Raw genomic sequence first — 25,000 nt, forward strand, 5'->3', positions numbered from 1 at the left:
ACCTCATACCACCACCATTACCACCAGCAACCGCAGCGGGACCTTGTCGTAGCAGCAGGAGCACCAGCAGTAGCAGTAGCAGTAACAACAGTAGCAGCAGCAGCAGGGACTTTGCGTAGCATCAGTGCCACCTAAGGACAAGTGACCTTCCTGCTGCCTCTTACTCAGACTGACCACCGCCCCTCATCAAACTTGCGGATTGAAACACTGAAGAAAACTTGAGATAGTTTTATTTAGGAGAGAGAGTGATTCATGGAATTCATGGAGATGTCAAAGGAGAGAAGGAGAGGTCGTGATGTAGAAAGTGGCTCCAACCGTGCCGTAGAAAGGTGACCCGATGTAGGTGCCGCCGTCAGTTTTTGCGTTGTCAGGTGTCGCTGTCGTCAGCGCCTAGTTGAGGACGTGGAAGCCGGTGTGGTCAGCCCTGTACTCGACGGTGTACCATTCGCCGTTGGGTTTCTCAGCTCTGTACATGCCATACACAGCTTTGCCTGGCTCTCCGTACTGCTCGTGACTCATTGTGTCCTTATCCAGGTCGATGACCACATTCTTGGGAGCAGTGGGAGGGGCGGCGAACGCTCCCATGAACAGCACCACGGCCAGCAGGATGACGCTCTGTAAGATGACACAGTTAGTGGCTACCCATTACTCTCCTCCTCTTCCTCCTCCTCCTCCTCCTTACCAGACACTGTATCAGATACCACCATCGCCACCACTCACCAGGATCCTCATATTGGTGTGACAGAAGCAGGACAACGTCTGATGCCACCATGAGTCCCGGCGTGGCTTAAATAGCCGCACGAGTAGCGGTGTTTCGCGGCTCGCCTTGGGCAGGTGTCCGCTAATCAGCAAAAAATGTGCACGCCACCCGAGAAGTGCAGGGCACTTGACCCATGTGTGTGTGTGTGTGTGTGTGTGTGTGTGTGTGTGTGTGTGTGTGTGTGTGTGTGTGTGTGTTTCACTGTTTGATCTGCTGCAGTCTCTGACGAGACAGCCAGACGTTACCCTACGGAACGAGCTCAGAGCTCATTATTTCCGATCTTCGGATAGGCCTGAGACCAGGCACACACCACACACCGGGACAACAAGGTCACAACTCCTCGATTTACATCCCGTACCTACTCACTGCTAGGTGAACAGGGGCTACACGTGAAAGGAGACACACCCAAATATATCCACGCGGCCGGGGAATCGAAGCCCGGTCCTCTGGCTTGTGAAGCCAGCGCTCTAACCACTGAGCTATCAGGTGTGTGTGTGTGTGTGTGTGTGTGTGTGTGTGTGTGTGTGTGTGTGTGTGTGTGTAATTCACTGTTTGATCTGCTGCAGTCTCTGACGAGACAGCCAGACGTTACCCTACGGAACGAGCTCAGAGTTCATTATTTCCGATCTTCGGATAGGCCTGAGACCAGGCACACACCACACACCGGGACAACAAGGTCACAACTCCTCGATTTACATCCCGTACCTACTCACTGCTAGGTGAACAGGGGCTACACGTGAAAGGAGACACACCCAAATATCTCCACCCGGCCGGGGAATCGAACCCCGGTCATCTGGCTTGTGAAGCCAGCGCTCTAACCACTGAGCTACCGGGCCGTGTGTGTGTGTGTGTGTGTGTGTGTGTGTGTGTGTGTGTGTGTGTGTGGGTAGATGAGTGTGTGTGGATGGGTATGTGTTTGTGTGTGGCATACAGACAGATCAGTGCAAGTCTTTCTCTGCAGACTGTATCTGGACAGTGCAGTAAACTATAAAAAAAAAAAAAAACTCCGTTTTGTATTCACACGGTCCCGCATATGGCGCCAGTGCCCACCGGTGGACAGGCAGACACCTCCCGTTAGAGGAGGAGGTGTTTGTTGGGGGGCCGGTGTGTGTTGGGGGTGGCGGTGAAGTACAGAGACAACACCGTTCATGCATTCACACAGCACATACACGACACAATTTCCGGGATAGAAAAGATTTATTTCCTCTGAGGATCACGCATGAAGTGGTGGTTTATGAAGTTATCAGCCTGCTTATGTCAGTGTACGTACAAAGTGCAAATGTACTCATAATATTGAAAGTATAAGTACGTAGTTCGTGCTACTTATTGTCCTGATGATGATCACGGCCTTCTTTGATTTTGATTTGACCTATCTGTTTGTCTGTCTGTCTGTCTGTCTGTCTGTCTCCCTTTTTGTTGTACGAACGGATATTTTGTGTTCGTGTTTTTTTTTTATTTACATGACTTAATAGTGTTTTTTTTTTATTCATAATGTTCTTTTTCTTATTTATTATCATCTGTTGTGATTCTTAGGTTTGATTCCAGATTTCAGTTTGTATTTGGTTAAAAAGTTAAATGTATTCAATATTACAATGTATGATGAGGTCAATGGTGAACTGTCTGTATATATATTGTGTGTGTGTGTGTGTGTGTGTGTGTGTGTGTGTGTGTGTGTGTGTGTGTGTGTGTGTATAGTAGATGAATGGAATGGGCTCAGTGTTGAGTCATTAATCACTTTTAAAAGAAGATTGCACAAATATATGGGAAAAATAAGTAGGCATATTTCAAACAGGGACTGCCACGTGTAGGCCTGATGTTTTTTGCGACTTCCCATACTTTCTCATGTTTTTGTGCGTGCTGAGTAACAACAGGTTAATACTAATTGTAGTATGCCGCCAATCACATACACAGGACAACAACAACAACAACAACAACAACAACAACAACAACAACAGCAGTAGTGGTGCAGCATTACTTGCCTTCATCGTGGGCTCGAGGTCACTGGTGCCGGGACACATAAACATTCACACAACAAAATCCCCCGAGTTGAACAAGGCCGCGGCGTGAAGGCAGACCAGGCCACCAGGGACGAACGGAACGGGAGCATGGTGTGCACACTGCGATCTGCGCCACCACCACCACCAACAACAACAACAACAACAACAACAACAACAGTAACAATAACAACAACGACAGCAGTAACAACAGTATCAAAAACAACAACACTAACGATAAAAACAACAATAATAGCAATTAGAAGCAGTGACAATAATAACAACAGTAACGCAGGCAACGTCAACAGCAATAACAGCCCAGGGAGGAACAACAACGACAATCATAAAATCGATGAAATAGTGACTAGTTTATATATTGATAAGGTGAAGCAGATAACAAACTGGACTAAAGCAAACTGGCACCATTCACAAGCTGCCGCGGCCCGTCATGAGCGCTAGGTCCTCATGGTGTCAGTGACGTGGGTCGAGTCTTGCAGGAAATTCATGATTTTTCAGGCTGTCCCCGAGTGGCCAAGGAACACCCCACGTGAACCTCATTAACTTGTTTTCTTAACAATAGCTGCCTCGCAAAGGCGTAGTTGTTGTTACTCTTCTTTTTATCTCCTCCTCCTCCTCCTCCTCCTCCTCCTCCTCCTCCTCCTCCTCCTCCTCCTCCTTCTCCTCCTCCTGTTACTGTTCTTTTTATCTCTTCCTCCTCCTCCTCCTGTTGTTACTGTTCTATTTATCTCCTCCTCCTCCTCCTGTTGTTACTGTTGTTGTTGTTCTTTTTATCTCCTACTCCTCCTCCTCCTCCTCCTTATTGTTCCTCCTCCTCCTCCTCCTCCTCCTCCTCCTCCTCCTCCTCCTCCTCCTGTTGTTATTGTTCTTTTTATCTCCTCCTACTCCTCCTCCTCCTCCTCCTCCTCCTCCTTCCTCCTCCTCCTCCTCCTCCTCCTCCTCCTCCTCCTGTTCTTATTGTTCTATTCCTCCCTCCTCCTCCTCCTCCTGTTCTTATTCCTTCCTATTCCTCCTCCTCCTCCTCCTCCTCCTCCTCCTCCTCCTGTTACTGTTCTTGTTCTCTTCCTCCTCCTCCTCCTCTCCTCCTGTTGTTATTGTTCTATTTATCTCCTCCTCTTCCTCCTCCTCCTCCTCCTGTTGTTACTGTTCTTTTTATCTCCTCCTCCTCCTCCTCCTCCTCCTCCTGTTGTTATTGTTCTTTTTATCTCCTCCTCCTCCTCCTCCTCCTCCTCCTCCTCCTCCTCCTCCTCCTCCTCCTCCTCCTCCTCCTCCTCCTCCTCCTCCTCTTTCTCCTCTTCCTCCTCCTCCTCCTCCTCCTCCTCCTCCTCCTCCTCCTCCTCCTCCTCCTCCTCCTCCTCCTCCTGTTCTTATTGTTCTATTTATCTCCTCCTCTTCCTCCTCCTCCTCCTCCTGTTGTTACTGTTCTTTTTATCTCCTCCTCCTCCTCCTCCTCCTCCTCCTCCTCCTCCTCCTCCTCCTCCTCCTCCTCCTCCTGTTATTGTTCTTTTTATCTCCCTCATCTTCCTCCTCCTTTTGTTATCGTTTTATCTCCTCCTCCTCCTCCCCCTCCTCCTCCACCTCCACCGCCACCTCCACCTACTCCTCCTCCTCCTCCTCCTCCTCCTCCTCTTCCTCCTCCTCCTCCTCCTCCTCCTCCTCCTCCTCCTCCTCCTCCTCCTCCTCCTCCTGTGGCCAGTGTGTGTGGTTGGATTGGAAGTCAGGCAGCGCAAGGCTCCCGTCCTGCGTCAGTGAGCACACATACTAGGTGTGTACTACGAGTACATGCACAGTACATGACATTAATGCAAATAAAGACACTAATAGCAGCAGCAGCAGCATGGTCACGTTATGGCACAAACCAGCAGCAGCATGAAGAGCATGAGGGCATTCGCGCAGCAGCAGTGTCACCTCAAGACTTTTCTGCCGTCTCTTGCTCAGACTGACCACCGTCCCTTGTCAGACTTGCGGATTGAAACACGAAAGAAAACTTAAGATGGATTTATTTAGGAAAAGAGTGATTCATGGAGTTCATGGAACTAAAAATGAAGAGATAGAGAGGTCATGATGCAGAGTGTCTGCGTCGGCCGGGCCTCGGCAGGTGTCGCTGTCGTCAGTGCCTAGTTGAGGACGTGGAAGCCGGTAGCGTCAGCCCTGTACTCGACTGTGTACCATTCGCCGTTGGGTTTCTCAGCTCTGTACATGCCATACACAGCTTTGCCTGGCTCTCCGTACTGCTCGTGACTCATTGTGTTCTTATCCAGGTCGATGACCACATTCTTGGGAGCAGTGGGAGGGGCGGCGAACGCTCCCATGAACAGCACCATGGCCAGCAGGATGACGCTCTGTAAGATGACACAGTTAGTGGCTACCCAGTCCTCACTTCCTTATCCTCCTCCTCACCAGACACTGCATCAGGCACCACCACCACCACCACCACCACTCACCAGGATCCTCATATTGGTGTTACAGAAGCAGGACAACGACTGATGCCACCGTGAGTCCCAGCGTGGCTTAAATAGCCGCACGAGCAGGGCGCAGTTTGCCTTGGGTAGGAGTCTACCATCAGAACAAGAAATGGACACACCACAGGCTAGGTGAAAAGTGCTAAGGTCAGAAATATACGTAGTAGTGGGCGTAGCTACTCGTCTAGCGGGTAAACACTGAAGGCTGACCGACATCTAGTGACGCACGTAACCCTTCAGTGGAGCACGCGTATTCTGCCACATTATCACCACGACTCGTAAGAACAACAGTTACAATAAAACCACACAGAACAACAGAAGCACCACCAGCAGCAGCGAAAAGAGCAACAACAACAGTAACAACAACAGCAACAGGAGTAACAACACAAACAAAAATAACAGTAACAACAACAATAACAACAGCACCAGCAGCAAGAGTAATAACAACAACGGCAACAACAACAGTAAAAGAAGGAACAGCACTAACAACAGAAATAACATTAGCAGCAGCAGCAACATCAGCAGCAGCAGCAGCAGCAGCAGCAGCAGCAGCAGCAGCAGCAACAACAACAACAACAACAACAACAACAACAACAACAACAACAACAACAACAACAACAACAGCAACAACAACGACAAGATCAACAACAACTGCATCATGCACAATAACAACGACAAGCTCAACAACAACGATAGTGACAAAATTATAATGATTTTAATGACTAGTTTATATACATATTGATAAGGTGAAGTAGATAACAAACTTGACTAAGGCAAACTGGTACCATTCAGAGCTGCGGTGGCCCTTCATGAGAGGTAGGTCCTGATGATGTCAGTGACGCGGGTTGAGTTCTGGAGGAAATTGTTAATTTTGGAGGTTGTCCCCTAGTGGCCAAGGAACACCCCACGTGAATCGTATTAACTTCCTTTTCTCAACAATAGCTGCTTGGGAGAGTTCAAAAGGATACCATGAACTCTACAAAGGCCTAGTTGTTGCTACTATTCTTTTTTATATCCTCCTCCTCTCCTCTTTGTGTTGCCAGTGTGTGGTCTAATCAGAAAATTGTTAGCGTGAGGCAGTGCCCGCTCTTCATTTTGTTGGGCATTGTATGTTGCTATTCCTTAGCACCACTGCAGGAGTGGTGCTGTTCATCCTACCCTCTTGTCCTACTGCCTCAGTGAGCATATATCAACGGCCTCGCTGCGTAAGACTTTCTTCTATCTCTCTCTCACCCCTATTCTGTCCACATCTCTAATGCAATTGTTAGCTAATACTCTCAATCATTCTTACCTTTTTCTGGTAAACTCTGGAACTTCCTAACTGCTTTTGTATTTTTCATCTTCCTATGACTTGACCTTATTCAAGAGAGAGGTTTCAAGACATTTCTCCCTTTCTTTTGGCGAATTCTCGGATCTACACGGGGGACTCGAATTCTAAGTGCGCCTTTTTTTTTTTCGCTTTCTGTTGTCCTTGGCCCGCTTCCCCCTCTCACATAAAAAAGAAAAAAAGAAAGCACAGTACATGACCTTACCTTACAGAATTGCTGTGTTCTTTGCAGACGTTGTCTACCATCTGTTGCCACATCCCTTAATCTGTTGTCATTTTTTTTTTTTTTTATACCATGTGGACTTTTCACTTGAATTTATGGGCTAAAGGGGATACTGTTTAGGGTACCTCCTATCTGAAAGCCCACCCGCTAGGAAACCGTTGCCCCGAGTGAGGAAACCCAACCTACACTCGGACCGTGGACAGGATTCGAACCCGTGCGCTTGGAGATCCCTCGAACCCCAAAGCACGCATGGTTCCACTGTACCACGACGGCCCATTTGCAATGTACATACGGCTCTGCTTCTACCTCCTGTTCTTCCTATTCCATGCATGTACTTCTTCCTTTGTCTGCCTCTTGCTCTGCTACCTGGGATTCTTCCTGTTAGGCTTAGGTTTAGGTACTCTATCTTTCCTCTTCTCAAATGTCCCATAAGTCTCATCTGACCTCCTCGTATCTTCACTATTAGTTCTCTTTCACTATTAATTTTTCTCACCATTCAATTTAATACTCCTTCTGTCAAGATATTTTCAGGAGCCGTCCTTACCACCACATTTCAGATGCTTCCATCCTTTTACCTTTTCTTTATGCAAATAAAGACAATAAAACAGAAGGAACAACGTGATCTCGTGGCACCAGCAGCAGCAGCAGAAGGGCTTCTTCGTGGCAGCATGAACATCACCAGCAGCAGTAGGATCTTCGCGTGGCACCAGTGCTATCTTAGGACACATGACTGTCTTGCCGCCTTTTACTCAGACTGATCACCACCCCTTGTCACACATGCCGATTGAAACACGGAAGGAAACTTGAGATAGGTTTATTTAGGAAAGAGGGTGATTTATGGAGTTCATGGAACTGTCAAAGGAGAGAAGGAAAGGTCGTGATGCAGAAGGTGTCTCCAACTGCGCCCTGGAAAGGTGACGTAAGGTTGGTGCCACAGTCACTGTCTGTGTCGGCCTTTCCTCAGCAGATGTCGCTGTCGTCAGTGCTTAGTTGAGGACGTGGAAGCCGGTGTGGTCAGCCCTGTACTCGACGGTGTACCATTCGCCGTTGGGTTTCTCAACCTTGTACCTGCCGTGCACAGCTGTGCCTGGCTCTCCGTACTGCTCGTGACTCATTGTGTTCTTGTCCACGTCGATAACGACATTCTTGGGAGCAGTGGGAGGGGCGGCGAACGCTCCCATGAACAGCACCACGGCCAGCAGGATGACGCTCTGTAAGACGGCACAGTTAGTAGCTACCCATTTCTCTTCCTCCTCCTCACCAGACACTGTATCAGCCAACACCACCGCCACTACCATGATCACAACTATCGCCACCACCACCACTCACCAGGATCCTCATATTGGTGTAGAAGCAGGACAACGTCTGATGACACCGTGAGTCCCAGCGTGGCTTAAATAGCCACACGACCAGCAGTGTTTCCAGCTTGCCTTGGGCAGGAGTCCGCTAATCAGGACAAGAAATGTACACTCCATTGGCAAGGTGAAAAGTGTTGAGCTCCGGAATATACGTATTAGTGAGTGTTGCTGCTTGTCCATCATTGAACCACTGATCATTGAATAAGGCCGCGTTGTAAAGGCTGACTGGCACATAGGGACGCACGTAACGCTCTAGTAGTGTTCCCAACCTGCGGTACGCGTTTATTTATTTATTTATTTTTTATGGCCTCTAGGGCTTGTAGTTCTACTTGAAGAATATAGGAAGCGCTGTCTATAGCTTCCACCCCCTAGCGGCGTAGGCAATTTTATTTACAGTGGTACCCATATTAGGGCTCATATCAACACCCAAGCGCATCTTTGGTGTAGGGCAATTTCACCTCCACCTAGAATCTGGGTATCATGGTGACATGTAGTTAACTTTAAGCCATCCAGGGACTCACGGTGGCATCAGACGTTGTCCTGCTTTTTGTCTGTCATACCAATATGAGGATCCTGCTGAGTGAAGCTGGTGGTGGTGGTGGTGGTGGTGCCTGATAGTGTCTGGTGAGGAACTAGAGGTGGAGAGTATTGGGCAGCCACTGAGAGTCATCATGCTGGCCGTGGTGCTGTTCATGGGAGCGTTTGCCGCCCCTCCCACAAGAACACAGAGTTACGAGCAGTACGGAGAGCCAGGCACAGCTGTGCACGGCAAGTACAAGGTTGAGAAATCCAACGGCGAATGGTACACCGTCGAGTACAGGGCTGACCACACCGGCTTCCATGTCCTCAACTAGGCACTGACGACAGCGACACCTGCCGCAAACAGTAACGACGGCACCAATCTCTGTTTATCTTTCAAGGGCGGGGTTGGAGCCACTTTCTACATCACGACCTTTCCTTCTCTCCTTCGACATCTCCATGAATTCCATGAATCACTCTCTCTCCTAAATAAAACTATCTCAAGTTTTCTTCAGTGTTTCAATCCGCAAGTTTGATGAGGGGCGGTGGTCAGTCTGAGTAAGAGGCAGCAGGAAGGTCACTTGTCCTTAGGTGGCACTAATTCTACGCAAAAGCGATGCTGCTGCTGCTACTGCTGCTGCTTATGCTCCTGCTGCTACGACGAGGCCTTACCTCTGTTTCTGCTGCTCCTACAGCTGGTATAAAGTAATACCAGGAGAAATACGAAGGGATAGAAAAAAAAAAGCTAAACAGCAAGACATATGTCTTTGGAACGCTGTTTGTGAACTACTACTCGTAATTAAGATAGGGCAAAGACAAGTCAATAAAGCAGAAGATTACTTCCTGCCCACCAATTTAATTTACGTTGAAATGAAAATTTATGGGAAAAATATCATACAATATGGAAAAACTGAGGTGGAATTTTCTGCTATTCATCTTATAGGTGAACAGTAGAAAATTCGCATATCTGAAAATTATGATATTAATGATAAAATCTATGTTTGTAGATTAAGAGGTATGTAAATAATGGTTACAGTCTCGTGTGTAATTATTTGGACAAAAAAATAGTATGTTGTCAACTTGTCTTAAGCCTGGGTCACACATTCACCGATCAGACGCATACAAGCTCACATACGTGTTTTTTCGTCCATACGTGGAAATACACGAGGTGATGCACAAGATACGTGCATGTGTTGTGGCGACGTGCGTGGTGGCTCTGCGGTCAGCATAACGATGTCATAAGGTTAGTACGACTTATGTCTAGGCATTATACGTTATAGTCACGAACAGTATTGCTACTGTCACACATTCACGTATGTGAGGCACGTATCCTCCGGTACGTAGAATCTTGCCCATACGTGGAGATGAGTGACCATTATTTACTCCCAACACCAAAAAACGTGTCACTGGGCGATCTACCAGGTGCTTGCGCTGCCAGAAGCATGTAGGGTGTACGTACGTACACGTATGTATGTACGTGCGAAGCAGCCAATTCACGCAGGGCATACGAGGTGCTTGCGAGGAAATAGGCCACGCCTCCTTCAACACCATGTGCCGGTGCCCGTACGACACGTGTATATGCCACGCATCCTCTGGTATGTGACACACAGTACCTGCAGAACACAACGAACAACGAGGTGAATGGTGAATACCTGCCATGTACATATCTGACATGTTGTCATTATTTTTCCTCCTCTTATTTGCTCTTACTTTTAATCTTCCTTATCTCATCCCCCTAATGTATTTGATTAACACTCTTATCCTTTAATAGTTTGTTTTACACACACTCTCTCTCTCTCTCTTTTTTGGCGTGCGCAGGAAATGCAAACCACCAGGGATCAGTGGCCATTATTTATAAAAGTTCCTATACCAGCGTACTGTGTCCTATTGATGCCAATTATGAAAAAAAAGTATTTACGTAGCATTGCTGAAAGTATCTTTGTTGCCAGGAATGTGTTCAACAGTATACATTCTAGGCAGCCTCCAGCTTATCCTGGCGTGACCACGGTACACCATCATTAACACCAATTAAGAGGTTTATAGGAATGTCTTGTACTGACGCGGAGCAGTGAGCTCAGAGGGTGTCATGTGCATTATGTAAGAGTCGTCAGTGTATCATGTGGTGGGAGACGCCCTACGAACAGTAACGAAGAACAACCATCAACAAAGCCTCGCCCTGCAGGTGAAGGTTGCAATGACCGTGACGCCCAACCTGATCTCAATACTGTCACGGTTCTCAAAGGACGTCTGGTAAACACGGACTACAAGTCGCTGTGAGGAAAGCTGCAACAGGGAGGAGCGTGGCCACTTACAAGTCTGTCCCTGTAGTGTGTCTTGCCGCAACGGACAAATGCGTCTCAGCTGTGCCTGGGCCATACAGCGGGGCCCCCCTTACTCCTGTTGACCATGTGCAGGGTAAGCAGTAGCCTCGCCTCGTGATCGCTGCAGGGTGGGGGATCATGAAGTGGGGAGAGGGACGAGGGAGAGGTGCAGCGTGGGGACAGATGCAACAATGATACACACGTGTTTTGAAGACGTTTTATTATTTTTCGCAGGTTCTTATTGACACGGTTTGATTTGGGAAAATAGAACCCGATGAAGAGAGACAGGAAAAAGATGAAAATGGGGGAAAAGTTCATGATCAGAGAGTAGTCCTCGGCTGGGCTTCAGATGTAGATGAGCGTCGGCCAGCCTCAGCACACGTCGTCATCGTCACCGTCTAGAGAACGCGGAAGCCATTGTGGTCAGCGACGTACTTGACCTCATACCAGTTGCCGTGGGCGTCCTTTGCCTCGTACTCGCCGTGCACGGCGGAGCCTGGGACGCCGTACTGCTCGTGGCTCACGTCATCAGTTTCGAAGTCCAGGACCTCATTGGGACGGGCGGCGACGAAACCCAAGAACAGCACCACGGCCAGCAGGATGACGCTCTGTAAGACGGCACAGTTAGTGGCTGCCCACCCTTCCTTCTCCTCACCAGACACTGTATCGGCCACCAGCACCAGCACCAACACTCACCAGGACCTTCATGTTGGTGTGTGTGTGTCAGATGCAGGACAACGTCTGATGCCTCCATGAGTCCCGGCCTGGCTTATATAGCGGCCTGAACAGTGGTGCATGTGGTGGGCCTTGGGTAGGCCGCCTCTGAGGTGCTGTGGCCTTGGGCACGCTCTGTGGGTGCCGCTGATCTTGTTGTCCCGTTTTCTGTTCACCTCCCGGCACAGCACCAAGTGCCAGGCGGGCCGCTATATAACACACGCTGGTTCAAGCTGGAGCATCAGACGTTGTCCTGCATCTCGCACACCAACATGAAGGTCCTGGTGAGTTGTGGTGGTGGCTGGCACAGTGAATGGGAGGAGAAGGGGAGGAAGGGGGGGTGAGGAGGAGCAGGAGGAATGGGCAGCCACTAACTGTGGTGTCTTTCAGAGCGTCATCCTGCTGGCTGTGGTGCTGTTCCTGGGTATGGTCGCCGCCCGTCCCAATGACATCCTCAACGTGGACATTCCGAATCTGAGCCACGAGCAGGAAGGCATACCCGGCCAGGCCGTGCATGGCGAGTACGAGGCGCTGGACGCCTTCGGGAACTGGTACAAGGTGGAGTACGTTGCTGACGAGAAAGGATTCCGCATCGTGTAGTTGGTGACGACAGTGACGTCTGCTGAGGCTCCGCCGACCACAACACCTAACATTTCATCACTGCTCACCTTCTGCTGGTGACGCCGCCGCGCCGCTCAGCCTCATTCAGGGCGCGGTTAGCGTCACCTTCTACGTTGTAACTTTCCCTCTCTTCTCTGTCAGACTCAGACTCATGAATGTTTTTTTCCATCAATAAAACCATCTCAAGTTTCCTGTCGTGTTCAATGCCCCAAGTTTCATAAATGCTACTGGCCAGATTATATGAGGGACCGTTATACTTTGGCCAGCCTGGCTTCACTAGCCAGTGCTCGCCCTTACACTAGACCATAATAAAATAAAGGAACCTCCAAGAAGCCATCAGACCAACATGTGGCACTTCCTCTATGAACAATGCCATCCATTTCCACTTACCATCCCCTTCCATAAGTCTGTCTAACCTTTGACATTCCCTAATCTCTCACCACTAATAACAACTGCGTCTTCTCCATTCACATGCACTTAAAAACGAGTTCCTTCGTATTTCTTTTGTTATTTACTTTTTTGAAGCTTTAACACGTTACTTCTTGCTCTACCTTGATAGCAGACCCTGATTGTTATGTACGTTAGCCTTGTTGTATCCCCAATGTAGTACCATACTCCTATCCGGCCACTTCTCAACTTATGCCTCTGTAGTGAATGTATATTCAAAATGTTACGTCTCCTTCCCTAAGGAATGCTCTTCATCCTCTGTATCCTTATAGTCATTCTCCTCCCGGACCCTCTCGATTGTGAGTCGAGCGTGCTAACCACTACACTATATAGGTGTTGTGTAGTTAAGGTTCTAAATTGGAGTGTGTGTGTGTGTGTGTGTGTGTGTGTGTGTGTGTGTGTGTGTGTGTGTGTGTGTGTGTGTGTGTGTGTGTGTGTGTAATTCACCTCGGTCGTCTGCTGGTCACCCAGCCAGTCTTCCCCATTACGGAGCGAGCTCAGAGCTCATAGACCGATCTTCGGGTAGGACTGAGACCACAACACACTCCACACACCGGGAAAGCGAGGCCACAACCCCTCGAGTTACATCCCGTACCTATTTACTGCTAGATGAACAGGGGCCACAAATTAAGAAGCATGCCCATTTGCCTCGCCGCTTACCGGGACTCGAACCCGTACCTCTCGATTGTGAGTCGAGCGTGCTAACCATTACACTACGCGGTGTGTGTGTGTGTGTGTGTGTGTGTGTGTGTGTGTGTGTGTGTGTGTGTGTGTGTGTGTGTATTTACCTAGTTGTTGTTTTATAGGGCCTGGGCTTTATGCTTTATGTTCTCCATATCTACACTTATCCAATTTTTCTTTAAAACTATGCACACTCGTTGCTGACACCACTTCCTCACTCAAACTGCTCCAAGTCTCCACACATCTTTGCGGGGAACTATATTTTTTAACATCTCTCAGACATCTTCCCTTCCTCAGTTTCTTACTATGCGATCTTGTGCTTCTAATGTGTGTGTGTGTGTGTGTGTGTGTGTGTGTGTGTGTGTGTGTGTGTGTGTGTGTGTGTGTGTGTGTGTGTGTGTGTTTGTCTTAGTCATCAGAACAAAACAAAAAAAACCATTAGGTAGTAGGTGAATGGAATGGATTCAGCGTTGAGTCATTAAGTACTTCCAAAATAAGTTTAGAAAAATCTGTGGGGAAATAAGTAGACATATTTCAAACGGGCTGCCACGTGTAGGCCTAATGGTTTTTGCGACTGCCCATAATCTGTTGTTTTTGTGTGTGCTGAGTAACAACAGGTTAATAGTAATTGTAATCTGCCGTCATACACATACACATGACAACAACAACAACAACAACAACAACAACAACAGTAGCAGCATTAGCAGTAGTGCTCGAGGTCACTGGTGCCGGGTCACAAACATGCACACAACAAAATCCCCTGAGCTGAACAAGGCCCCGGCGTGAAGGCAGACCAGGCCACCAGGGACGTATGTAGCGCGACATGGTGTGCACACTGCGGTCTGCGCCACCACCACCACCAACAACAACAACAGTAACAATAACAACAACGACAGCAGTAAGAACAGTAACAAAAGCATTAACACTAACGATAAAAACAACAATAACAAGAGCAGTGACAACAATAATAACAACAGTAACACCAACAACATCAACAGCAATAACAACCCCAGGAGGAACAACAACGACAATAACGAAATAGGTAAAATAGCGACTAGTTTATATATTGATAAGGTGAAGTAGATAACAAACTGGACTAAGGCAAACTGGCACCATTCAGAGTCGAGTTCTGCAGGAAATTCATAATTTTGAAGGCTGTCTCCGAGTGGTCAAGGAACACCCCACGTGAATCCTATTAACTTCCTTTTCTCAACAATAGCTGCTTTGCAAAGGCGTAGTTGTTGTTACTGTTCCTTTTGTATCCTCCTTTCTTCTCCTCCTTTTGTTATTCTTTTCATTTCATTCTCTTTCTCCTGTTGTTACTGTCCTTTTTATCTCCCTCCTTTTCCTCCTGTTGTTACCGGTCTTTTGTCTCCTTCCTCCTCCTCCTCCTCCTCCTCCTCCTCCTCCTCCTCCTCCTCCTCCTCCTCCTCCTCCTGTGGCCAGTGTGTGGTCTTATCGGAAATCAGGCAGCGCAAGGCAGTACGCGCTCTTACTTCATCTTTAGTGTATATATATATATATATATATATATATATATATATATATATATATATATATATATATATATATATATATATATATATATATATATATATATATATATATATATATATATATATATATATATATATATATATATATATATATATATATGGTAGTGTTCTGAGCACCAGAGCAGGATTGGTTGTCGCCCGCCGCCCTGAGACTGGCATTATTCATCCTAACCGCTTGCCTCAGTGAGCACACATACTAGGTGTGTACTACATGTACAGTACATGACATTAATGCAGCACCAGCAGCAGGAGGAGGAGTATCAGGGCATTCGTGTGGTAGCAGTGCCATGCACCGTAGAGGACGTGACCTTCCTGCCGTCTTTTGCTCAGACTGACCACCGTCCCTTGTCAGACTTGCGGATTGAAACACGAAAGAAAACTTAAGATGGATTTATTTAGGAAAAGAGTGATTCATGGAGTTCATGGAACTAAAAATGAAGAGATAGAGAGGTCATGATGCAGAGTGTCTGCGTCGGCCGGGCCTCGGCAGGTGTCGCTGTCGTCAGTGCCTAGTTGAGGACGTGGAAGCCGGTATGGTCAGCCCTGTACTCGACGGTGTACCATTCGCCGTTGGGTTTCTCAACCTTGTACCTGCCGTGCACAGCTGTGCCTGGCTCTCCGTACTGCTCGTGACTCATTGTGTTCTTATCCAGGTCGATGACCACATTCTTGGGAGCAGTGGGAGGGGCGGCGAACGCTCCCATGAACAGCACCATGGCCAGCAGGATGACGCTCTGTAAGATGATACAGTTAGTGGCTACCCAGTCCTCACTTCCTTATCCTCCTCCTCACCAGACACTGCATCAGGCACCACCACCACCACCACCACCACCACCACTCACCAGGATCCTCATATTGGTGTTACAGAAGCAGGACAACGACTGATGCCACCGTGAGTCCCAGCGTGGCTTAAATAGCCGCACGAGCAGGGCGCAGTTTGCCTTGGGTAGGAGTCTACCATCAGAACAAGAAATGGACACACCACAGGCTAGGTGAAAAGTGCTAAGGTCAGAAATATACGTAGTAGTGGGCGTAGCTACTCGTCTAGCGGGTAAACACTGAAGGCTGACCGACATCTAGTGACGCACGTAACCCTTCAGTGGAGCACGCGTATTCTGCCACCTTATCACCACGACTCGTAAGAACAACAGTTACAATAAAACCACACAGAACAACAGAAGCACCACCAGCAACAGCGAAAAGAGCAACAACAACAGTAACAACAGTAACAACACCATGAAAAGAACATAACAATAACAACTGCAGTAACAGTGATGACTATAGCAACAGCAACAACAGTAACAACATGAACAACATTAACAACAACAGCAGTAACAAAATGATAATGATTATAAGAAAAGTAATAAAATAGTGACTATTTTTTATACTGATAAGGTGAAATAGATGAATAAACTTGAATAAGGCAAATTGGTGCCATTCAGAGCTACGGTGGCCCGTCATGAGCGCTTCATCGGTGACGCGAGTCGAGTTCTGCAGGATATTCATATTTTTTCAGGCTCCTCCTCCTCCTCCTCCTCCTCCTCCTCCTCCTCCTCCGTGTTGCCAGTGTATGGCCTGATGAGAAGCCTGTCAGTGTGAGGCATTGTCCGCTCTCTTTGTTGGGCATTATTGTATGCACTGGAGTGGTTGTCGCCTGCCGCCCTGGGCCTGGTGTTATTCATTCTGCCCTCCTGCCCTACTGCCTCACTGAACAAGAATTTCTTCCTCTCACCTCTGTTCTGTCCACCACTATACGAGTAATACACGAGTAAACCTCAATCTTGCTCTACTACCTGGGATTCTTCCTGTTATACATAGATGCTCTATCTTTCCTTCTCTCATCGCATGTCCTACAAGTCTCATCTGACTTCTTCGTTTCTTCACTATTGGTTTTTCACTAACCATTGTTCTTAGCACTTCATAATATTATGATATTCTTTCTATTTAAGTTATTTTCAGGAGCGTCGTCATCACCACATTTGATATGCTTCCATCCTCTTATCTTTTCTTAATGCAAATAAAGACACTAAAACAGCAGCAGTACCAGCATTAGCATGGTCTCATTGTGGGACCAGCAGCAGCAGCAGTAGGATCTTCGCGTGGCACCAGTGCTATCTTAGGACACATGACCGTCTTGCCGCCTTTTACTCAGACTGACCACCACCCTTGTCACACATGCCGATTGAAACACGGAAGGAAACTTGAGATAGGTTTATTTAGGAAAGAGGGTGATTTATGGAGTTCATGGAACTGTCAAAGGAGAGAAGGAAAGGTCGTGATGCAGAAGGTGTCTCCAATTGCGCCCTGGAAAGGTGACGTAAGGTTGGTGCCACAGTCACTGTCTGTGTCGGCCTTTCCTCAGCAGATGTCGCTGTCGTCAGTGCTTAGTTGAGGACGTGGAAGCCGGTGTGGTCAGCCCTGTACTCGACGGTGTACCATTCGCCGTTGGGTTTCTCAACCTTGTACCTGCCGTGCACAGCTGTGCCTGGCTCTCCGTACTGCTCGTGACTCATTGTGTTCTTATCCAGGTCGATGACCACATTCTTGGGAGCAGTGGGAGGGGCGGCGAACGCTCCCATGAACAGCACCATGGCCAGCAGGATGACGCTCTGTAAGATGATACAGTTAGTGGCTACCCAGTCCTCACTTCCTTATCCTCCTCCTCACCAGACACTGCATCAGGCACCACCACCACCACCACCACCACCACCACTCACCAGGATCCTCATATTGGTGTTACAGAAGCAGGACAACGTCTGATGCCACCGTGAGTCCCGGCGTGGCTTAAATAGCCGCACGAGCAGGGCGCAGTTTGCCTTGGGTGAGTCTACCATCAGAACAAGAAATGGACACACCACAGGCTAGGTGAAAAGTGCTAAGGTCAGAAATATACGTAGTAGTGGGCGTAGCTACTCGTCTAGCGGGTAAACACTGAAGGCTGACCGACATCTAGTGACGCACGTAACCCTTCAGTGGAGCACGCGTATTCTGCCACCTTATCACCACGACTCGTAAGAACAACAGTTACAATAAAACCACACAGAACAACAGAAGCACCACCAGCAACAGCGAAAAGAGCAACAACAACAGTAACAACAGTAACAACACCATGAAAAGAACATAACAATAACAACTGCAGTAACAGTGATGACTATAGCAACAGCAACAACAGTAACAACATGAACAACATTAACAACAACAGCAGTAACAAAATGATAATGATTATAAGAAAAGTAATAAAATAGTGACTATTTTTTATACTGATAAGGTGAAATAGATGAATAAACTTGAATAAGGCAAATTGGTGCCATTCAGAGCTACGGTGGCCCGTCATGAGCGCTTCATCGGTGACGCGAGTCGAGTTCTGCAGGATATTCATATTTTTTCAGGCTCCTCCTCCTCCTCCTCCTCCTCCTCCTCCTCCTCCTCCTCCTCCTCCTCCTCCTCCTCCTCCTCCTCCTCCTCCTCCTCCTCCTCCGTGTTGCCAGTGTATGGCCTGATGAGAAGCCTGTCAGTGTGAGGCATTGTCCGCTCTCTTTGTTGGGCATTATTGTATGCACTGGAGTGGTTGTCGCCTGCCGCCCTGGGCCTGGTGTTATTCATTCTGCCCTCCTGCCCTACTGCCTCACTGAACAAGAATTTCTTCCTCTCACCTCTGTTCTGTCCACCACTATACGAGTAATACACGAGTAAACCTCAATCTTGCTCTACTACCTGGGATTCTTCCTGTTATACATAGATGCTCTATCTTTCCTTCTCTCATCGCATGTCCTACAAGTCTCATCTGACTTCTTCGTTTCTTCACTATTGGTTTTTTTTCACTAACCATTGTTCTTAGCACTTCATAATATTATGATATTCTTTCTATTTAAGTTATTTTCAGGAGCGTCGTCATCACCACATTTGATATGCTTCCATCCTCTTATCTTTTCTTAATGCAAATAAAGACACTAAAACAGCAGCAGTACCAGCATTAGCATGGTCTCATTGTGGGACCAGCAGCAGCAGCAGTAGGATCTTCGCGTGGCACCAGTGCTATCTTAGGACACATGACCGTCTTGCCGCCTTTTACTCAGACTGACCACCACCCTTGTCACACATGCCGATTGAAACACGGAAGGAAACTTGAGATAGGTTTATTTAGGAAAGAGGGTGATTTATGGAGTTCATGGAACTGTCAAAGGAGAGAAGGAAAGGTCGTGATGCAGAAGGTGTCTCCAATTGCGCCCTGGAAAGGTGACGTAAGGTTGGTGCCACAGTCACTGTCTGTGTCGGCCTTTCCTCAGCAGATGTCGCTGTCGTCAGTGCTTAGTTGAGGACGTGGAAGCCGGTGTGGTCAGCCCTGTACTCGACGGTGTACCATTCGCCGTTGGGTTTCTCAACCTTGTACCTGCCGTGCACAGCTGTGCCTGGCTCTCCGTACTGCTCGTGACTCATTGTGTTCTTATCCAGGTCGATGACCACATTCTTGGGAGCAGTGGGAGGGGCGGCGAACGCTCCCATGAACAGCACCATGGCCAGCAGGATGACGCTCTGTAAGATGATACAGTTAGTGGCTACCCAGTCCTCACTTCCTTATCCTCCTCCTCACCAGACACTGCATCAGGCACCACCACCACCACCACCACCACCACCACTCACCAGGATCCTCATATTGGTGTTACAGAAGCAGGACAACGTCTGATGCCACCGTGAGTCCCGGCGTGGCTTAAATAGCCGCACGAGCAGGGCGCAGTTTGCCTTGGGTAGGAGTCTACCATCAGAACAAGAAATGGACACACCACAGGCTAGGGTGAAAGTGCTAAGGTCAGAAATATACGTAGTAGTGGGCGTAGCTACTCGTCTAGCGGGTAAACACTGAAGGCTGACCGACATCTAGTGACGCACGTAACCCTTCAGTGGAGCACGCGTATTCTGCCACCTTATCACCACGACTCGTAAGAACAACAGTTACAATAAAACCACACAGAACAACAGAAGCACCACCAGCAACAGCGAAAAGAGCAACAACAACAGTAACAACAGTAACAACACCATGAAAAGAACATAACAATAACAACTGCAGTAACAGTGATGACTATAGCAACAGCAACAACAGTAACAACATGAACAACATTAACAACAACAGCAGTAACAAAATGATAATGATTATAAGAAAAGTAATAAAATAGTGACTATTTTTTATACTGATAAGGTGAAATAGATGAATAAACTTGAATAAGGCAAATTGGTGCCATTCAGAGCTACGGTGGCCCGTCATGAGCGCTTCATCGGTGACGCGAGTCGAGTTCTGCAGGATATTCATATTTTTTCAGGCTCCTCCTCCTCCTCCTCCTCCTCCTCCTCCTCCTCCTCCGTGTTGCCAGTGTATGGCCTGATGAGAAGCCTGTCAGTGTGAGGCATTGTCCGCTCTCTTTGTTGGGCATTATTGTATGCACTGGAGTGGTTGTCGCCTGCCGCCCTGGGCCTGGTGTTATTCATTCTGCCCTCCTGCCCTACTGCCTCACTGAACAAGAATTTCTTCCTCTCACCTCTGTTCTGTCCACCACTATACGAGTAATACACGAGTAAACCTCAATCTTGCTCTACTACCTGGGATTCTTCCTGTTATACATAGATGCTCTATCTTTCCTTCTCTCATCGCATGTCCTACAAGTCTCATCTGACTTCTTCGTTTCTTCACTATTGGTTTTTCACTAACCATTGTTCTTAGCACTTCATAATATTATGATATTCTTTCTATTTAAGTTATTTTCAGGAGCGTCGTCATCACCACATTTGATATGCTTCCATCCTCTTATCTTTTCTTAATGCAAATAAAGACACTAAAACAGCAGCAGTACCAGCATTAGCATGGTCTCATTGTGGGACCAGCAGCAGCAGCAGTAGGATCTTCGCGTGGCACCAGTGCTATCTTAGGACACATGACCGTCTTGCCGCCTTTTACTCAGACTGACCACCACCCCTTGTCACACATGCCGATTGAAACACGGAAGGAAACTTGAGATAGGTTTATTTAGGAAAGAGGGTGATTTATGGAGTTCATGGAACTGTCAAAGGAGAGAAGGAAAGGTCGTGATGCAGAAGGTGTCTCCAATTGCGCCCTGGAAAGGTGACGTAAGGTTGGTGCCACAGTCACTGTCTGTGTCGGCCTTTCCTCAGCAGATGTCGCTGTCGTCAGTGCTTAGTTGAGGACGTGGAAGCCAGTGTGGTCAGCCCTGTACTCGACGGTGTACCATTCGCCGTTGGGTTTCTCAACCTTGTACCTGCCGTGCACAGCTGTGCCTGGCTCTCCGTACTGCTCGTGACTCATTGTGTTCTTGTCCACGTCGATAACGACATTCTTGGGAGCAGTGGGAGGGGCGGCGAACGCTCCCATGAACAGCACCGTGGCCAGCACGATGACGCTCTGTAAGACGGCACAGTTAGTGGCTACCCAGTACACAGTGCCGAATTATAAATGGCTATATAATGTATCTCGTAATAAATGGTCTATAATGTATCTCGATTATCAGCGTCTAGTAAGACAAGCCTTCCCCTTCTTGAAGCCATGGTGTGACTGATTCATCACATCTTGGTTGTCCAATGCTTGTTAATGTCGCTTCGCAATTACTGATTCCATTATTCTGCCTACAACTGGAATTAGGATCACAGGTCTATGCTCAACTCTAAGGTTTCACCTCTTTTTGTTAAAGATGGTTACTACATTCGTTTTGCCTCTATATTTTTGGAGTTTGATATTAACAAATGTAAAATGCTTAGCGTACGTTGAAGAATCCCACACAGCATGTACACAATAAGAGACTCAGGGGAATTCATAGAAAGAAAAGCATTAACGACTTATAGTTAGCTCTAACATACGTCAAAGATAACTATGTTTAAAGGTCAGAAACAAAGCAAACCAGGTAGTAGAATTACTTTTTTAAGTTTTCTAAGTAAAAGTTCTGAAGTTATACTAAAGTTAAATGTAGCGATGATCAGATCTCATCTACTTTATGTTGTCCGGTTTGGTCCTCATATTACTGGGAGAATATAAGTCTATTAAAGTCAGTACAAAGAAGAATGACTATAAGGATACAGAGGATGAAGAGCATTCCTTAGGGAAGGAGACGTAACATTTTGAATATACATTCACTACAGAGGCATAAGTTGAGAAGTGGCCGGATAGGAGTATGGTACTACATTGGGGATACAACAAGGCTAACGTACATAACAATCAGGGTCTGCTATCAAGGTAGAGCAAGAAGTAACGTGTTAAAGCTTCAAAAAAGTAAATAACAAAAGAAATACGAAGGAACTCGTTTTAAGTGCATGTGAATGGAGAAGACGCAGTTGTTATTAGTGGTGAGAGATTAGGGAATGTCAAAGGTTAGACAGACTTATGGAAGGGGATGGTAAGTGGAAATGGATGGCATTGTTCATAGAGGAAGTGCCACATGTTGGTCTGATGGCTTCTTGGAGGTTCCTTTATTTTATTATGGTCTAGTGTAAGGGCGAGCACTGGCTAGTGAAGCCAGGCTGGCCAAAGTATAACGGTCCCTCATATAATCTGGCCAGTAGCATTTATGAAACTTGGGGCATTGAACACCACAGGAAACTTGAGATGGTTTTATTGATGGAAAAAAAACATTCATGAGTCTGAGTCTGACAAAGAAGAGAGGGAAAGTTACAACGTAGAAGGTGACGCTAACCGCGCCCTGAATGAGGCTGAGCGGCGCGGCGGCGTCACCAGCAGAAGGTGAGCAATGATGAAATGTTAGGTGTTGTTGTCGGCGGAGCCTCAGCAGACGTCACTGTCGTCACCAACTACACGATGCGGAATCCTTTCTCGTCAGCAACGTACTCCACCTTGTACCAGTTCCCGAAGGCGTCCAGCGCCTCGTACTCGCCATGCACGGCCTGGCCGGGTATGCCTTCCTGCTCGTGGCTCAGATTCGGAATGTCCACGTTGAGGATGTCATTGGGACGGGCGGCGACCATACCCAGGAACAGCACCACAGCCAGCAGGATGACGCTCTGAAAGACACCACGGTTAGTGGCTGCCCATTCCTCCTGTTCCTCCTCACCCCTCCTTCCTCCCCTTCTCCTCCCATTCACTGTGCCAGCCACCACCACAACTCACCAGGACCTTCATGTTGGTGTGCGAGATGCAGGACAACGTCTGATGCTCCAGCTTGAACCAGCGTGTGTTATATAGCGGCCCGCCTGGCACTTGGTGCTGTGCCGGGAGGTGAACAGAAAACGGGACAACAAGATCAGCGGCACCCACAGAGCGTGCCCGAGGCCACAGCGGCCTACACAAGGCCCGCCACATGCACCACTGTTCAGGCCGCTATATAAGCCAGGCCGGGACTCACGGAGGCATCAGACGTTGTCCTGCATCTGACACACACACACCAACATGAAGGTCCTGGTGAGTGCTGGTGCTGGTGCTGGTGGCCGATACAGTGTCTGGTGAGGAGAAGGAAGGGTGGGCAGCCACTAACTGTGCCGTCTTACAGAGCGTCATCCTGCTGGCCGTGGTGCTGTTCCTGGGTTTCGTCGCCGCCCGTCCCAATGAGGTCCTGGACTTCGAAACTGATGACGTGAGCCACGAGCAGTACGGCGTGCCCGGCTCCGCCGTGCACGGCGAGTACGAGGCAAAGGACGCCCACGGCAACTGGTATGAGGTCAAGTACGTCGCTGACCACAATGGCTTCCGCGTTCTCTAGACGGTGACGATGACGACGTGTGCTGAGGCTGGCCGACGCTCATCGACATCTGAAGCCCAGCCGAGGACTACTCTCTGATCATGAACTTTTCCCCCATTTTCATCTTTTTCCTGTCTCTCTTCATCGGGTTCTATTTTCCCAAATCAAACCGTGTCAATAAGAACCTGCGAAAAATAATAAAACGTCTTCAAAACACGTGTGTATCATTGTTGCATCTGTCCCCACGCTGCACCTCTCCCTCTTCCCTCTCCCCACTTCATGATCCCCCACCCTGCAGCGATCACGAGGCGAGGCTACTGCTTACCCTGCACATGGTCAACAGGAGTAAGGGGGCCCCGCTGTATGGCCCAGGCACAGCTGAGACGCATTTGTCCGTTGCGGCAAGACACACTACAGGGACAGACTTGTAAGTGGCCACGCTCCTCCCTGTTGCAGCTTTCCTCACAGCGACTTGTAGTCCGTGTTTACCAGACGTCCTTTGAGAACCGTGACAGTATTGAGAACAGGTTGGGCGTCACGGTCATTGCAACCTTCACCTGCAGGGCGAGGCTTTGTTGATGGTTGTTCTTCGTTACTGTTCGTAGGGCGTCTCCCACCACATGATACACTGACAACTCTTACATAATGCACATGACACCCTCTGAGCTCACTGCTCCGCGTCAGTATAAGACATTCCTATAAACCTCTTAATTGGTGTTAATGATGGCGTACCGTGGTCACGCCAGGATAAGCTGGAGGCTGCCTAGAATGTATACTGTTGAACACATTCCTGGCAACAAAGATACTTTCAGCAATGCTACGTAAATACTTTTTTTTCATAATTGGCATCAATAGGACACAGTACGCTGGTATAGGAACTCTTATAAATAATGGCCACTGATCCCTGGTGGTTTGCATTTCCTGCGCACGCCAAGAGAGAGAGAGAGAGAGAGAGAGAGAGAGAGATGAACACGATGGGGAAGATAAAGAGGAGGAGAAGGAGGTAGAAGATGAGTAAAAAATAGTAATAATGATAAAGATCGATAAATAATAGGAGAATTTACGATAAGAAAGAGGAGAGGAACTAGGGAAAACATGGTTACAATAATGGTAGTAATAGTAGTAGTAGTAGTAGTAGTAGTAGTAGTAGTAGTAGTAGTAGTAGTAGTAGGTAAAGAAGGAGGACGACATGGAGTAGAAGGATAATGAGAATACAAACGAGAAATTGATAAAAGATAAGGAGGATAAAAAAAATAAGAAAAAGAAGAAAATAGAAAAAGTAGACAGAAGGAAATTCAGAACAATTAGG

The 25,000-nt window shown here is 47.7% G+C and overlaps 6 protein-coding genes across 6 annotated transcripts; all 6 read right to left on the reverse strand.

Annotated features, from left to right (window-relative positions):
* Window positions 1-213: 213 nt before the first annotated feature.
* On the reverse strand, window positions 214-865 carry LOC123506311 (cuticle protein CP575-like). Its single transcript, XM_045258276.1, has 2 exons — window positions 721-865; window positions 214-615 (listed from the first exon to the last, which is right to left on the reverse strand). The coding sequence occupies exons 1-2, from the start codon at window positions 730-732 to the stop codon at window positions 391-393; spliced, it is 237 nt and encodes a 78-aa protein (XP_045114211.1). The 5' UTR covers window positions 733-865; the 3' UTR covers window positions 214-390.
* A 3,890-nt stretch (window positions 866-4,755) lies between these two features.
* Window positions 4,756-8,815, reverse strand: LOC123506002. The gene is made up of 3 exons (XM_045257811.1): window positions 8,677-8,815; window positions 8,114-8,214; window positions 4,756-5,114 (listed from the first exon to the last, which is right to left on the reverse strand). Exons 1-3 carry the CDS (start codon window positions 8,813-8,815, stop codon window positions 4,890-4,892), a joined length of 465 nt encoding a protein of 154 aa, XP_045113746.1. The 3' UTR covers window positions 4,756-4,889.
* A 6,561-nt stretch (window positions 8,816-15,376) lies between these two features.
* LOC123506269 (cuticle protein CP575-like) lies at window positions 15,377-16,000 on the reverse strand. The gene is made up of 2 exons (XM_045258210.1): window positions 15,844-16,000; window positions 15,377-15,735 (listed from the first exon to the last, which is right to left on the reverse strand). The coding sequence occupies exons 1-2, from the start codon at window positions 15,853-15,855 to the stop codon at window positions 15,511-15,513; spliced, it is 237 nt and encodes a 78-aa protein (XP_045114145.1). The 5' UTR covers window positions 15,856-16,000; the 3' UTR covers window positions 15,377-15,510.
* Window positions 16,001-17,197: 1,197 nt separating this feature from the next.
* LOC123506271 (cuticle protein CP575-like) lies at window positions 17,198-17,818 on the reverse strand. Its single transcript, XM_045258212.1, has 2 exons — window positions 17,719-17,818; window positions 17,198-17,610 (listed from the first exon to the last, which is right to left on the reverse strand). The coding sequence occupies exons 1-2, from the start codon at window positions 17,728-17,730 to the stop codon at window positions 17,386-17,388; spliced, it is 237 nt and encodes a 78-aa protein (XP_045114147.1). The 5' UTR covers window positions 17,731-17,818; the 3' UTR covers window positions 17,198-17,385.
* A 1,303-nt stretch (window positions 17,819-19,121) lies between these two features.
* On the reverse strand, window positions 19,122-19,774 carry LOC123506270 (cuticle protein CP575-like). Its single transcript, XM_045258211.1, has 2 exons — window positions 19,643-19,774; window positions 19,122-19,534 (listed from the first exon to the last, which is right to left on the reverse strand). The coding sequence occupies exons 1-2, from the start codon at window positions 19,652-19,654 to the stop codon at window positions 19,310-19,312; spliced, it is 237 nt and encodes a 78-aa protein (XP_045114146.1). The 5' UTR covers window positions 19,655-19,774; the 3' UTR covers window positions 19,122-19,309.
* A 2,822-nt stretch (window positions 19,775-22,596) lies between these two features.
* LOC123506268 lies at window positions 22,597-23,330 on the reverse strand. The gene is made up of 2 exons (XM_045258209.1): window positions 23,124-23,330; window positions 22,597-23,017 (listed from the first exon to the last, which is right to left on the reverse strand). Exons 1-2 carry the CDS (start codon window positions 23,313-23,315, stop codon window positions 22,808-22,810), a joined length of 402 nt encoding a protein of 133 aa, XP_045114144.1. The 5' UTR covers window positions 23,316-23,330; the 3' UTR covers window positions 22,597-22,807.
* Window positions 23,331-25,000: the final 1,670 nt, after the last annotated feature.

This window comes from Portunus trituberculatus, chromosome 19 (genome assembly GCF_017591435.1).
Source record: "Portunus trituberculatus isolate SZX2019 chromosome 19, ASM1759143v1, whole genome shotgun sequence".
NCBI classification, from domain to species: Eukaryota; Metazoa; Arthropoda; class Malacostraca; order Decapoda; family Portunidae; genus Portunus; species Portunus trituberculatus.

Coding starts and splice junctions, on each gene's coding strand:
- LOC123506002 (XM_045257811.1), bottom strand. CDS start 8,815: ATGATGACTCTCAGTGGCTGCCCAATACTCTCCACCTCTAGTTCCTCA. Junction 8,215..8,676: donor CAGACAAAAAGCAGGACAAC/GTCTGATGCCAC, acceptor CTCCTGCCCAAG/GCAAGCTGGAAACACTGCTG. Junction 5,115..8,113: donor ACACCAATATGAGGATCCTG/GTGAGTGGTGGT, acceptor GTCATCTTACAG/AGCGTCATCCTGCTGGCCAT.
- LOC123506268 (XM_045258209.1), bottom strand. CDS start 23,315: ATGTGGCGGGCCTTGTGTAGGCCGCTGTGGCCTCGGGCACGCTCTGTG. Junction 23,018..23,123: donor ACACCAACATGAAGGTCCTG/GTGAGTTGTGGT, acceptor GGTGTCTTTCAG/AGCGTCATCCTGCTGGCTGT.